This window comes from Megascapheus bottae, chromosome 15 (assembly GCF_031878675.1).
Source record: "Megascapheus bottae isolate mThoBot1 chromosome 15, mThoBot2.hap1, whole genome shotgun sequence".
Classification (NCBI taxonomy): domain Eukaryota; kingdom Metazoa; phylum Chordata; class Mammalia; order Rodentia; family Geomyidae; genus Megascapheus; species Megascapheus bottae.
In genome coordinates, this window is record NC_143523.1 from 12890010 (window position 1) to 12905555 (window position 15546).

The 15546-nt window shown below is 43.2% G+C and overlaps 2 protein-coding genes across 4 annotated transcripts in view; one reads left to right on the top strand and one right to left on the bottom strand.

Annotated features, from left to right (window-relative positions):
- The window catches only part of Tdrd1 (tudor domain containing 1), a 46222-nt gene extending 34922 nt beyond the window's left edge, over window positions 1-11300 (bottom strand). Inside the window, exons 1-3 of the mRNA XM_090345803.1 lie at window positions 11201-11300; window positions 2681-3011; window positions 888-946 (exon numbers count right to left, since the gene is read on the bottom strand). Coding sequence (XP_090201929.1) covers window positions 888-946; window positions 2681-3005 — 384 coding nt within the window. The 5' untranslated portion in view covers window positions 3006-3011; window positions 11201-11300. The remainder of the gene's footprint in view (window positions 1-887; window positions 947-2680; window positions 3012-11200) is intronic.
- A 2414-nt stretch (window positions 11301-13714) lies between these two features.
- The window catches only part of Ccdc186 (coiled-coil domain containing 186), a 34025-nt gene continuing 32193 nt past the window's right edge, over window positions 13715-15546 (top strand). The window contains exon 1 of one of the 3 annotated variants that reach the window (XM_090345807.1): window positions 13715-13818. The gene's annotated coding sequence lies outside the window, so the exon portion shown is untranslated. Of the gene's footprint in view, window positions 13819-14118; window positions 14206-14749; window positions 14885-15546 lie in introns of those variants that run through there. The other 2 variants (XM_090345804.1, XM_090345805.1) reach the window with 2 other exon arrangements.

Consider the following 15546-nt stretch of genomic DNA (forward strand, 5'->3'; position numbering starts at 1 on the left):
TCTAAGGGCATACTAAATCCACTAGCACAACAATGTTCATTGCAGCATTATTCACCATAGCAAAGATATGGAACCAACCTAGATGTCCCTCAGTTGATGAGTGGTATTTGTACACAATGGAATTCTATGCCGCTGTCAGAAAGAATGATGTTGCCCCATTTGTTAGGAAATGGAAAGACTTAGAAAAAATCATATTAAGTGAAGTAAGCCAGACTCAAAGGAACTTAGGCTCAATGGTTTCCCTCATTTGTCATAATCAGTAGAAACCTTGGGCTCTACTAGCAGAGATCTGCAATAGAGCAAAACCTTGATACACAAGGCCATATAGTATGAAGCTAATTGAAAGGACCTCCAGGATATTGAAACAAAAGCCATATAACGAATGATTGTTGTCCTTAATGTGCTATGTTATCCCTTATCTCCTTTGCTGTCCCTTGGGTATCTCATATTGTTATAGTATCTCACTTTGTTATCTGATATATTGAATTTATTTGTATTTGGTTATCTGAAACTTGATAGGTAAGGGGGGAAAACCAATACGGGGAGTGGATGGTGGGTGGGGGGAGGGTAATGGGTACCAAGACATGTGAAAGGGTATCAATGTATGTGAGTTAATGCACCTTCTATCTGGCAAATATCATGTAACCCTTTTATTAATTACAATAAAAATATATATATATAAAAGGTGAAGTACACAAGAATACTGTCTACTTCAAACAACTGCATGCAAACTACAATTGCCCAAATTGCTTTTTTTACTTAGCAAAAATAGTAAGACAAAAAATTCAATGATACCTATAAATCAAATATTTCTTTTACCAACACAATTCAGAAATGCTATAATCTTTTATTCAAAAAAATGTAGAATAGAAAATTTTGTAACTTACAGTTTTTACTTCTTTGGATGGTGAGTTATTTCCAAGACTTAATGGTAATACTGCATTTCCTAAGGAGGAATATATAGCCACTAAATAAATGCCATAATTTTTGTATTCTTGGTAATATAAAATAGCAACCATCCACTGATAAGTTAAAATATTTTGCTTTTCCTACTAGAAAATCAAGACTTGTAAAGGAAAGTAAAATCAAGACCAGGTCTTACTTTGTAGTCCAGTCTGACCTCAAACTTACAACCTTCTTCCTGCATACATCCCAATTCTGGGATTACAACTGTGCATACACCAGCTGGAAATTCTCTTGATACTGTTTCCACCAATGTGAATTCTTCTCTATTCAGTAAGGTAGTAATTCTCAAGAGGTTTTTGAACTCATAACTCACAAGCATAAAAGTTACTCTTTTTCATATATTGCTTATCCAAAATTTGTGTTTGAATTTAAAATGTTAAAATATTTATTCATTAAAAATAATGTATCAGGGAGGAAGCAAGATGGCACCAAAACAATAGGGACCCAGCCTAGCTCTCTCCCACAAAAAAATAATGTATTAGGCTGGGCACAGCATACTGAGTAGCTAGGATTTTAAGTATGAGCCACTGGTACCCAGCTCAGGCCTCTTGACAGCACAGTCCTCCAGTTCCGGAAGCTCTTAAGCTCTAAGAGGCCCAAGTTCCCTAAGATTCTAGCTTGCTTCAACATTTGAATTTTGTCACTGGGATCAAAATAGTTTCACTTTATTAACTCTTGAGAAAATATTTGACAGACACATAGGTCTGAACAATATCTGTCATTCTTGTCAAGCCACAAGGATATCTTCAGGAAACCAAAGTTTGTTTTCAGCTCACAGCACACCCAATTCTTTTTTTCATTAACAAAATGCTAAAACTGTATGTTCACCAGGATCAAAGATAAACATAGGGATAACTTAAAATAAAACTGTCATTTCTGGCTTACCTATAGGTGTATGACAACCAAAACCTCATCTACCACCAGCCCAGGTTGGTGGTCCTGACCCTGAGCTGAGCGATCAGGCCAATGATCAGTGTTAAGGGTAGCACCGCAGAGGAAAGAATGGTAAATGATGATTTGGTAATTTAAGGAGAATGGTTTTGATCTCCTAAGGAGCCCTACATGTAAAAGAATTCCATTTGTAGAATTGCACTAACACAGTGCTAAAAGATCATGTTTCATTCAAAAGGGCTAAATTTTACCATCTCCTTAAAAGACCAGTTTTGAGAATCAGAACAAAGGAGATAATATATCACATGAAATCAGACAATATATTTGTTTTTCTTATTTTTTTTGCCAGTCCTGGGCTTTCTCAAGGCTAGAGCTCTACCACTTGAGCCTCAGCACCACTTCTGGCTTTTTTCTATGTATGTGGTACCAAGGAATGCAACCCGGGTCTTCATGCATGCTAGGCAAGCACTTTAACCACTAGGCCAAACTCCCGGCCCCGGACAATATATTTTTAAAACATCTTTGAACTATGAGTCACATACAACTTACATGGTAGTTTTAAAAAAGAGACAATACATAAAACATCCATAAACAAACCAATGAATAGGCTAAAAGCTCAACCATGGATATTCTCTCCTGAGGACTCTCTTGACACTCATCAAGCCAAAAGCTTAGTATTTGTTTATCCTTCAAAAATAATAATTGCAGACATTCTAAGGTACTCACTGTTAATATCTGCTGTCATTCTATGCAAATATTATATTATTGAGACAAGTCTGAGAAACCACCACCATCGAACAGCAGGAAGACAGATTTTTCTCACCTGTTGGCAATATCTTCCTGTCTCCTTTGGATCCGACCACTTCTCCATTGATACCAATAGGGTTTGAAGATACTGAATTGTCTTCCTGACTAGATAAATACTGTTTGGTTTGTTCACAGAGCAAAAAATTGTCTTTTTTACTCCCATTCTCTGGGCTTTTCAACCTGAAATTAGGATGGTTATGGTGTGCTCCAGGACTTCTTAGAGAATCGTGTGCTGGAAGCTTGCTTTCATTTTTCTCAAAATTAAATGGCTCCGTCATCTTACAAGAAGATATTTCCAAACTATTTCTTGACATCATATTAGGCACCGATGTGACATCCATCAAAGTCTAAGGAAAGAAAAAATATTTGAAACAACTTTTAATTATAAAAGAAGAATTACTGGTTTAGTTCAAATATTTATATGTTACTATAAATAATTCCAAAGCAGACTTAACCTTGATACCACAAGCTGGTCTACAAGACACAAGAACAGTTGTCTTTGGCTCAGTAAAAACATCAAGTTTAACAATGAAAGATCAAACAAAAACATGGGGAAAGGGTCATTCATATTTTTACTTTCAAAAGCATTTGAAGGAACAGAAAAGGCTTTTTTGCCAATCCTTGGTTTTGAACTAAAGTGTGAATACTGTCCTTGGGCTTTCTCAAGGATAGAGCTCTACCACTTGAGCCATAGCACCACTTCTAGCCTTTTGTTTCTATGTATGTGGTACGGAGGAATTGAACCTGGGTCTTGATGCATGCGAGGCAAACACTCTACCACTAGCTCACCAGTAACGACTTTTTATGTCTTACAAGGATGATTTATAATCTAATTTGACTTTACTAGTGAAATAATAGAGTCTGTTACTTCAAGCTGGTCCTCACCTACCTTTCTATCATAATTTCTCTACTCTATGTTACTTCATGCTCTCAAGTTCTCTACTGTGAGCCACAAACTACCCAGAAATTTCCTTGACTCTCTCACAACTGCCTGACCAGCTAAGCATCCTTCTCAGCTCCTCTCGTCTTACTCCAATTCCCTCTGGTTTTCTAAGACCATTACTTTTGATAGTCAATAGCTGAACACTCATAAATTATAACTTGTATCTACTTTACAGGCTTATTTGTATGTACCCTTTTCCAAAAATAAGTTATAGAACTATAACAAGCTTTCCATGTTTCATTAGTTGCAAAGTACCTCAGAGATACTTCTATCTAGAAACGAGGCAGTCATACCTTTCCAATTGCTCTTTTAAAAAAGAGAGAAAGCAAGCAAGCAAGCAAGCTAGCAAGAAAGAGAGAAAAAAGGAAATGTCACTGGGTGCCAGAATCTTATGCATGTAATTCTAGCTGTTCAGGAGACTAAGAGCTGAGGATTGATGTTTAAAGCCAGCGTAGGCAGGAAAGTCTTATCTCTGGTTAATTACACTTACTTACACTTACACACACACACACACACACACACAGAGTCAGAAGTAAAGATGTGACTCAAGTGGTAGAATGCTAATTTTCAGCACAAAAGCTCAGGAACAGCACCTGGGCCTGAGTTCCAGCCCCAGGACTGACACCAAAAATAACAGTGAAGTGTCCTGTTTGACAGGAAGCACGCGGCATAAACAAAATACTTTTTAAAAACATAGTTATGATAATTTTGCTGTAAACTATAGGCAAAACTTTTGCCTACTTTCCCCAAAATTTCAGAGGGAACAAAAAGGTAACAGTAAGCTCAAACTAGTAAGTAATACTTTAATGTTGAAATGGGTTTGAACAAAAATTAATTCACGAGAAATCTTCCCTTTTAGTGCCCTTAAACTCTTTTCTGTCTTAATTTATGTCTGGTCTAACTCAACTGGGCAATACATAAAAGAAAATGAAAGTTCAAAAGAAAATACACAGCAAAGTATTGGTGGCTCATATCTGTAAATCCTAGTTATTCAGGAGGCCAAGATCTGAGATGGAGTTCAAAGCCAGCTTGGGCAGGAAAGTCAGTGAGACACTTAGCTCCAATTAATCAGCAAAATAGCCAGAATGGAGCTGAGGCTCAAGTGGTAGAGTGCCAGTCTTGAGCTCAAAAAACTCCAGGATTGCACTCAGGCCCTGAATTCAAGTCCCAGTATCAGCGTGTCTCTGTCTCTGTGTCTCTCTGTCTTTGTGTCACTGTCTCTGTGTCTCTGTCTGTCTCTGTCTTTCTCTTTCTCTGTTTCTCTCCCCCCTCCCCCTCCATTCCTTCTTCTCTGTCGCTCTGTCGCCCTCCCCTCTCCCCTCTCCCCTCTCCCCCTCTGTGTACCAGGTTCTAGGAAGATCCCTAACTGCAGGAGGCCCAGAGCCCCAGGTGGTAGGAGATCTATAGCTGCCAGGGAAAGTATACCTGTGCCATCAAATCTACTGGAATAGCTTGAGAAGCACACTACTGGACACATTCACTGAGAAATGTCAGAGTATAAATGAAAAATTCTCCTCTTTGGGGAATTGCTAGTGTGTGTGTGGGGGGGGGGATCTGTATACTGGTACACTGAGTAGTTCTTGACTCTGTGTTAAGAACTATGAAGAAGTTATCTTAAAATATTAAGACTCACTACCAGAAGAATGGCTACAGCATATGTATGATTAAAATCTTAAGAAAAAAATCAAACAGGAAAACCATCTAAACATTGGCCATCAAAAAGCATCACTAGGTAACTTAAGTAAGCTCCCCTAATATAGCAAGGACTGACCCAGTGACCCAGCATTCAGCTAGATGTTGTGCACAAACCAAACTTCCATAGTAAGGTTGAAAATAAAAGGACTAAATATGCAGATATGCATGTTTTATGATATGCAGTGACATGCAGATACCCAAAATAAAAATGAAATGACTATTAAGAGCAGATTTAAAAAGAACACAGGTAGAAAATCCTGAGACAAAAAAAGAAAAAGAAATCCTCTAAGACAGAGTAGCCTGGAATAGTTGACTTATAACAATGCTGCTTTGAGATACAGGAAGCAAAAAAAAACAACAACAACAAAAAAAAAACTGACTGGAGGAGAAATTCAACCCACACATGTTCCTCAATGAAAGCAATAAGGGATATTTTAGAAACGTAATAAATTTAATAATCAATCTAATAGGGATGACCAATTCAATGACATTAACTCCAACACACACAACTGCGCGTGCACACACACCCACCACGTACTATGTAAAACCCAGATCTACTATTAACCATATGCACAAACGGAGTGAAAAGATTTTTGAAAAGTGGCAACATGTCACAAAGGAAATAACAACAAACATATCTACATAAACTATTTTAAAAACTGAACCTGTGGGCCGGGAGTTTGGCCTAGTGGTAGAGTGTTCGCCTGGCATGCACGAAGACCCAGGTTCAATTCCTTGGTATCACATACTTAGAAAAAGCCAGAAGTGGTGCTGAGGCTCAAGTGGTAGAGTTCTAGCCTTGAGAAAAATCCAAGGACAGTGCTCAGGCCTTGAGCTCAAGCCCAGGACTGGCAAAAAAAAAAAAAAACTGAACCTGTAAAATAACAAAAAATGACAGTTTTGATACCTTGGCAAAAAGTAGGATAAATAGGCATTCAGATACTGCATGGACACTGTGACCAAGTGGCCCAAATGCTATGGTCAGAATCTAACTGATGCTAGCCATGGTTAGTAACAAGAGCATCCACAGTCAACAGAATGGCACAGAATTGTCTTCTGATTAAGACTTAAGAGAAAACTTCCCTAATCAACAGGAACAGATTTGGCAGGTTCTCCACCCCATCTTTCTGTTATGTGGATTTGTCACTCATCTTGCCATCAGGATGCAATAAACACACACAGAATACTGGAGCAGGAATCATGGGTGGTTATCTCTGAGCTACCACATCCACTTGGTCGCACAGACATGTTATGGCACCCATTTGCAACTCCTTTTAATACCAACAAAACAAATGAAAAGGCAAATACAGTATGCAGAAAGATCAGCCCACAAAACACGATATTCAGCTCTATATGTAAGTGTTTTCATGAATTCAAACAGAAATAATTATGTATTATTTTCAGCCTACAATGGATACAAATTAGTGTACCCATTTCCGAAAATTATATAGGGAAAGGCAGGAGGTGGGACCACAGAGGATGTGGAGGTGATCTCAGACCCTGGGGATCCTCTCACTGCCAGAGAAAGACATGACCAAGGCAGACCAGGATGTGATCTCAGCAAACGGGAAAGTGACCTGAGTCTGGGGTCCTTTGCTGACTCTCAAGTCAGATGATTGTCAGAGGTGATGACTGGTTTCCAGCAGCTGAAAAGGAAGGGGGAGGGGCTGTTCTCCAGGGCTGACCTAACAATTAGTATTTTGTTTCTGGGAAGCCATTGGCAGTACATGAAGGGATCCTAAAACTATTCTAAACCATTCATTTCATAAATCTTCTAAGAAATCATCTCATTAAAACAATCACAGATACTAAAGACATCCTAGATGTATAAATGTTATTTAAAATGGCAAAAGGGGAGTTTATCTGTGATACCTCGACTAATCAGAATGTTTCCAAATCCCCTGGAATTGTGGTAGTTAGAATGCCAAAGGAAAGAAATTAGAAAGAAAAAATCCTGTATATATTCAACAGTAAAATAAAAAGAATTCCATACTAAAGATGAAAATTTCATTATATTTTTAAATGAGGGTTCTCAGAAGGTAGATCAGCAGCAGAAGAAATCTTTTTACTATTTTTCATTTTACAAATTATATTTAAGGATAAAGCACTTTAATATAAAAACAGCCATTTTAAAGATGGGAGACTCATGTATTAACTTTAAGCCCTTCCTTTTAGAAATGTGCTTACATCCGACCCAAGTAGAGGGATCACAGGAATATGTAAGCCATAAAAGCAGAGGGGTGTGGAGAGCAGAGGGTAGTCATCATCTTCTCAGGATACCCAGAAGAACTGAGGTCAATTGCTCTTGGTTCAGCCTTCCATAAACTGTTCTCATTAACTTTACCCAGTCAGCTGCCCACCCCCCTGTACTACAGACAGGTCAGTCTTCCAAGTAATTTTGGTTTGCTTCAGTTCAGGAACCAGGACTTATTAAAAAACAACAACAAAAATCCCCACAAAGCCTACGGTTTCCTGAAGCACCTGGCAGAGTGCTTTGTACAATGAGGCATTCAAAAGATATTCCTGCAATACAAAGTATCTTATCTGTACCATGGACACTGTTTCCGACAACCTGGATTGAGAAAATTATACTTCCTAATGGTACCTGGAAGTCTGAAATGGGGAATACAGTCCTGGCAAGAGGTTTTCTGAAACAGTAAAGATCATGTCTCACATCAACTCTTCCAAAATCCCAAAACTTGCAAATATATATCTGACTTTAAAAAATAACATCAGTCTTAGGGACTTGCTGTAATGTTTAGACAGAATTAAAATACATTTAACAGGATATAACCTATAGAGAAGATCTGACCTGTGGTAGAATATTTGAAGGACACCAATTTTACCTTATTCAAGAGCTTAGATTACAATACCTGAAGCAACTAAAATATACAGACCTGTTCTAAGACCAGAAGAATCCTATTTTCTTTTATTGGGGGGGTACTTTATGATGCATTTTTAATTTTTTTATTAAAGAATTTGTTAACATTGATTTTTGCATCATATTTCAAATGACATATTTAACAAACAAGTATTCAAGAAGGGAATCTCTATATAAGATCACTGGCACTTAGATTTTAGAACATAATTGAAATTAGGCTGAGGGTTTGTATGTCATATATATTAATCTATGTATTAAAACATTATGTCTACAGAGTCATACATTTTTTTACGTCCATGTAGTTGTGTTTATATTTCCAATACCATGTCCACAGCATTGGGTACGTGAATAATGAGTCCTCACTCTTGTACTGTTTGCATCTAATAGCCACATATTAAGGATATTATGCGTCTTTTGTTCCTTAGGTCTTGTCTCACTCAACATGATTCGCTCTAGATTCATCCACTTCCCTGCAAATGCCATTATTTTATCTTGTCTGTTGGCTATGTAGAATTCCATTGTGTATATATACCACATTTTCTGTATTCATTCATCTGCAGTAGGGCATCTGGATTGTTTCCATTGCCTGGCTATTATGAATAGTGCAGAGATGAACATAGCTGAGCAGGTGTCCTGATCATATCCTGGATTATGATGTTCAGGACAGATGCCCAGGAGTGGGTATAGCAGGATCGTGGGGTATTATGCAATGTTTTTTTAAATAAAATGATTCTCAACTGACTCCTGTTGGTGGCTGACCACATCTCAGACAGATGTCCTCTTTTTATAACATTTGTTGTTGGGCCTTTTTCCTCTTGATTTATGGTCTAAAATTTTAACACATATATAGGTTTGGGGCATTAAAGAAGACTTGAGAGCAGAACTGGAACATTCCAGAACACTTGTGAGGCTTTGTTACTTATACCTACTTTGCTTTAGTCTATGTCAACCTTGGGCATGTGTGACTCTCCAGTGGGCTGTCACTACGTAGTAATATTGTGGTTCCTAACCTCAGGTGGCAGACTAAAGAGGTAAGGAGACTGAGATTGTTTCAAGCAGAGTCATGATACCTTGTGGGCTAACCTCATGTAGTTTCATTTGGGTTTGTCAGTACTGGGGAAAGCAAGCACTTAAGAGACGTGTCCCCCAATTCCTGTGCTTTTGATTTTATTTTCAGACAGGGTCTTGTGCTTTGAACCAGCTAATCTTAGATGTATTCTGCTTCTTGTGTCCCCAGTAGCTGAGGTTACAGCCATCAAGCGTAGCTCCCGCTCAGTCTTAAACTAAGCAACATTTCCCTATATATAACTTTGTTATAGGGTCCTAGTGAGGAATAAAAATCTATTAAATCATCCTAGAATTCATAATTGGTTATTAATTATGTTCCCTTAGCTAAGCCAAGAGGTTAATTCAAAGGTCCCCAACTGTATCTGTTGGACTCAGAGGTGGGAATCACCAGTGTAGTAGTGAAAGAACAGAAGAGCGGAAGTCACCAGTTTTCCATGGTCCTGCTGATAAAAGTGAGGGCTTCAATTTGCTTTGTTTTCAAGCTCTAACTTCAATAAAAAGTGAACCTTCCTAAGGGCAGACCCTTCTCTTTTTACTGCCTTAAATTCCAACTTTCCCCTCTCGCATGCTGCTAGAAACATCCTAGGATGGACCATTTTCCCTCCAGGAGACCAGAGGAGAACAAATCCTCAGGGAGTTAATTCTTTTAATAACCAAGTGTATTCAGAGATCCTAAGCTGTAATGCTTTCCCTCCTCCAAAGTTTACTTTTGCCTTCCTGAAAAGGAAATGCATTCAAGGAGAGCCATTCTATCCAAAGGAAACTGCATAATAAAGCTACAACATGCCAATGGTTCAGTAGAGCCTGAGCTTTGAGGTTTGATTCAAGGCCCACTTTCCGCATTTAGCTAGGCTATCTTGGTCAGATCATTTTCTCTTTCTAGGAATTCTCACAACTCCTAATCACAAGGATTAAATGAACCAAACTGTAGGGAACCACACTGAGCACGTGGCTGCTGCTACATCACTACCCCTACTCTTCCCCTCCCCTCCCCCCAGGGATCTACCCCAGGCCTTGTGCAACCACATCCACCCCTATTCTTAACCTTTACTCTCACACCTACTCTGACATTGAAAAAAGTCTGCTCTTTTCTTGAGGAGCTAACCTGTACTTTTAAACAGTAAATAATCTAAGGGTTCAAGTCTTTATAAAAGTGAGTAGAAGACAGAGATTAGCTGGGTCACCTCTCCAGTCCCACTCCTTCTTACTCAGCTGAGAGGAAATCCAGGTTTAGAGCCCTAGCTGTGCAAGTCTCACAGTCGGTGTCTTAAGCAGGGAACTTAAAGCACCTGCTCTAACTCCAGAGCCTCTCCAAGGCAGGTATTTGCAGTATAGGCCCTAGAAAAGCCAAGGGCCAAGAACAGCCATTGGAATACAGCAGGCATAGTAGCAGCTGCGAAAACAGCTCTGGCTCACTCAAGTGAATGCACCTTCCTCTGCTATAGGAGGTGGGACGTGTTAGAGGGGAAAACTCTAGGTTTTGTAGGCTGTCCCCACGCTCCGAGTTTAATAAAGAAAGAAAACAGGCCATGAATCCACAAACAAGCTTCCAAGAGAGAAGGCGGACATGCGTGTGAGGACACAGGCATGCCTACCAGTGTTGTTTCCAAACCCACAGCAAGGTTCCCGCTTGCCCCCACCCCCAATTCCAGGCACCTCACCCCTCCAACCAATACAGAATCCACCCCCACCGCCAAACCTCCTATCTAAGACCTGCCCTTCCCAGCCCGGGTTCCAAGTCTCCCCTCGCCCTTCCAATCCTGTACTTCCACGCTTTGTGCCCGCTCAACGCCTGGCTTAACGCCCGATCTCAACGTCCACCCACCAACGTCTGGACCCCCAACGACCCGAGCCCTCCGTGCGTCGCCCCCTGCAGCCGCCCTCCTTCTCCCAGGCCCCTGAGAACCACCCCCATCTGGAAAGAGGTGAAAGGGCTACAGACCCCTGACCTGTGTCTCTGGAAGCCTGGCCGTGGCGGCCCCTGTCTTGGCCAGGGGAGGGGTGTCCAGCAAAGGGGCTCTCTGGGGCTCACCTTGCCTCCACCGCCCAGCGACCCTTGCGGCTGCAGCCCTGCACCTGCGCCGTCCGCGCCCACGTGCGCCCGCAACGCCCACGTGCGCCCTCTGGGAGCCTCGCGTGCCCGGAAGCCCCGCTCTGCCCCCGCCCGCTCCCGCCCCAGTGCGCCCCTCCCTCCTGCAGTGCGCCCGCTCTGGAATTGTGTCCCTCCTCCCCCGCCCCCAGGTTTCTCTAGAATGGCTGTCCCTGGGTGCAACTGTGGGCACAGGTGGTCTTGACTCTGCAAAAGGCGTTTGGAGTGGGATGGTGGGGGGCACTTGAGCCATGGCCAGGATCTTCCAGGATCTGGATCTTTCAGGATCTGCCTGGTGCTGGTCGTGAACCCCAGGGATCCGTTTCTCCTCCGCCGCTCTTTTGAGCCTTTTCCTGTGGAACGCTCCAGACAGTTTCAGAAGAATACAGCAGTACCTTGGCGCGTTCATTAACCAATTCCTGGTCAATCTTATCCAAATTTGCATTCTAGTCACTTCCTGCAAGGTTTTCAAGCAAACTCAAGATGTCCTTCCCCCCCCCCCCTCCAGTCCTGGGGCTTGAATTCTAGGCCTGGGCACTGTCCCTGAGCTTCTTTTGCACAAGGTTGCACTCTATCCTGTGAACCACAGTGCCGCTTCCGGCTTCTGTGTCTGTGAAACTGAGGGACCGAGGCTTCATGCATGCCAGGCAAGCACTCATCTACTAAGCCACATTCCCAGGCCAACCCTAGATTTTTTTTTTTAATAATAGTTTTAGACTTATGGAGTAAATAGTAAAGAAAGTAGAATTCCTACAATAAGCTACAACTAGCTTCTCCAAACATTAACTTGTTTTTATTAGTATATTTCTTACAATTAAAATATCAATTCTCATACAATATTAACTAAAATTGGTAGTAGACTCTCACCCTACCTCCCACCCCTCTTCCCTCTCTTTTAATCCCAATCAGGAAGACACATTACTTAGCCACTTGTCTCCTTGGGCTCATCTTGACTTTGGCAGTTTCTTACAACCATGAGAACTCCCAGGACAACTGATGAGGCATTTTGTAGGATGACCCACTACTAAAATATGGATTGCTGGAAGGAAGGCCATATAGGTAAAGTGCCATTTTTTATTGTATCATATAAAGCATATATATATATATATATCTAATGAACATGAACAATGACAACGGATGTTGAACTTAATCTCATGGAGGTAGTGTTTGTTAAAATGTTCTCTATTATGCAGTTTCTCCTTTCCACAAAGAAAACTTTTGAAAGAAGCTACCATGCCACACCCACATCTGAGTTGAATAAAAGCAACATATATTTCTTGCCCCAAACTTTTCATCAAACCTTGTAATTTTTCAGTTCCATAATCTGGAAAATAGAGGTATATGTCAGGTTGATTATTTTTACAGGTCTTTTAAATAGGCTGTAACCCTCCCCTGCCCCACATACCATTGAACCCAAGGTGTTGTCTTCCTTACACAAATGCTCTGACCTGTACATCTCTGGCTTCAGATTTTTCAATGGAAAAAAAAAACTGCATCCTAAATTCATTGTAAAAATTAGAACACAGGATTTTAGTGTCTTACTTCATTTCTTTGATTTTGTGTATTTTCTCTAGAAGGAAAGAGCTTGGTTGCCATATTTAATATGCTATCCTAAATTCAAAACTCTTAGAGAAATTTCACACTATGAGTCATGAAACGGCTGAAGATGTCTTTGATCTCACATCCCCTCTATTTTTTTTTTGGCTGTTTCAAAATCATATCATTTAGGTTCTGTCACATTCTAATGGCAAAATGTGCCTTGACGTATTTGAGAAGTGCTATATCCTGTCGGAAAGAACAGAAAACCTGAAGTAGGCAAGGTTGCTTCTACTCCCCACCCCCCCTCCCCCCTGCCCCAGGGCAATTTGTACGAAAGGAGCATAAAAAGACTTCTTGTAAGCTTTGCTTCGCCATCGACTGCATGGAGGACTCTTCCGAATCAACTCTTTTCCTCTGAAAGTTGTACTTGAGCTGTCTTGCCCCGAAAGATGCCACACTGATTCCCTGCTCACCTGTCTTCCGCAGACAGGGCTGGGGAAACTGTGCTTGGCGCCCTTTGAAGTGGGCCAGCCAGCCTGGACGCCGCCCGCTCAGCCCCCGGCGCAGGCTCGGTCCTCGGCGGGAGACCCACGCATCGGCAGTTTATTATTAAACAATGGCAGCAGGTGCCACTCCGAAGGTCCGAACTCGGGGTGTTATGGAAACAGTCGGTCGGGCTGAACTGTCACCCGGACAGGTAGGCTGCTCCTGCTCCACTGGCCCATCCACGTGAGGTCCAAAGTGTGCGCGCCCGAGAGTCGGGAAGCCACGCTTTCCAATTCTCTTTTATTGCTTTACCGCTCCTGACTCATTGGAGAGGCAGCCCAAGGGTGAGGAAGACACCACCCAACCCAGCACCTCTACGGGTCGGGAGCTGTCAGACCAGTCTGCGGCCGGGTGCACCGGCGACCAGTTGGCCAGGTCCCGAGGGGCGTCCAGGTACGCGGAGCGGCTGGGCGGGGCCTCCCGGCCCGCAAGGCTGAAGGCGGGCTCAGCGCAGGCCCCTCCCACTACAGGCTGGTTACCTGGGACCTGAAGGTGCGTCACGTCGCCCGCGCCGCGCTGATTGGCTCCGTCTTACAGCCCCGCCCCCTCAGCTGTGGCCGAGCCGGCTTCAGCGACGCCGCCATCTTTGTTGATGTGTCAGCTCCGCGGGGGTTTCGGGGGGGAGAAGCGGCGGCGGGGAGCGAGGGGATTGGCCCCGATCTCCACTGCCTTCTCTCCTGCCCACTCCTAATTTGACGGAGCCCGCCATGGAGAAAGTGGCCTCTGAACCGGAGCTCCAGCGGCCTCGTTAGGGTGCGGCCTGAGGTTTGGAGAAGTGGGGTGAGTGCGCGAGGGGCGTCCGGGGAGGAGTGGGGGCCGTGGGGGGGGTCCCCGCTTCCCGCACCTCGCAGCCCCGGGCTGCCTCCCGGCCCAGCTTCTCTGAGGGAGGCCGCTGGGGACGCGCGGTTCTGCTGGTGATCGGGAGGGGGCCGGACCTGGGGGCGCGGGGACCCGGGGAGGGCGCCGGCGGGGGGCGCGCGGGGCGGCAGCCCGGGTGCGGGCGGGCGTCCCCGGGGCGCGCGGGCCTGCGGCGGCCGAGCGCCACCGGCCGGGGACCGCCCCAGGAGCCCGCCGCGGGTCGCTCCCGGCGCCTCCGGGTTACTTGGCGGCGGTCCTCCACCGGTGCGGGGCACCCACCCCGGCTCTTTGTCTTGTGTCGCCTCTGTCACCACACACGTGAAGGCATTTCGGGTCAGTCCTAGCGGAGAAGGAATTTCGAGTTTGTGTCTCCAGTCCAACGTGTGGAAAAGGCGGTGGTTGTTGTGTGTTTTTTTTTTTTTTAATAAATTAAACTGCTCCTCCTACGTGTTCCCGAGTAGCCGTCCCGGGAAAGCAGTGCCCGAGGAATCACGATTGTGCGGCGGTTGACCAATCCCGCCGCTTGTTCGCATCTTGATTTTTGTTTCGAGGAAGGTGCCTCGAGCAAGAATTGGGACCTAGAAGCCCATTGCTTTCACTGGTTAGTCTCCTTGCGCTTGAGAACCCCAAGAGTTAATCCTTTAAAAAAAGGGGGGGCGGTGTAGCTCTCAGCATTTAGCAGTTTTTACTCTGCATGTCTGCCCTGCTCTGCTCGTGGATGCCCAGCTCCGATCTCGTGAAAACTATAGACAAACACGAGGTTTTTCTAAGGAGACTGTGTAGTAAAAGAGTGGAACACGGTTGCAAGAGGCGTGCTGTAGTGATTAAAAGAAAAAAATCGGATAGGTTATGGGTGCGGCCTCCCCCCCCCCCCGCCCGCACTAAACTACATTCATAATTGCAGAGTGTCGATGTTGTGAAAAAGGATTGAAGTTCAGTAAACAGTAATAGCCGAAGGAAAATGTGTATCAGTTTAAAGTCCACAGTATCCTTTGCAGCTACTTTTCAGTCTTTAGCCCTCATGTACACAAATTTAGGAAATGATTGGCTTCCTTTTGTGTTTTAATCCTTTCATGTCTCTTTAATTTGACTGGTGTATTCACATATCTAGCAGTATTAGAAGTACACATTCCTTTTTTTCCCAGTACAGTAGGCAAGAATGTAAAATTATGTAAGAACCTCCCAGAAGATGCTTGGATTATGTTTACTTTTTAAAGGCCCAGTCTAACTTAAAATAATTGCATATAAACAATAGCTTTTGAT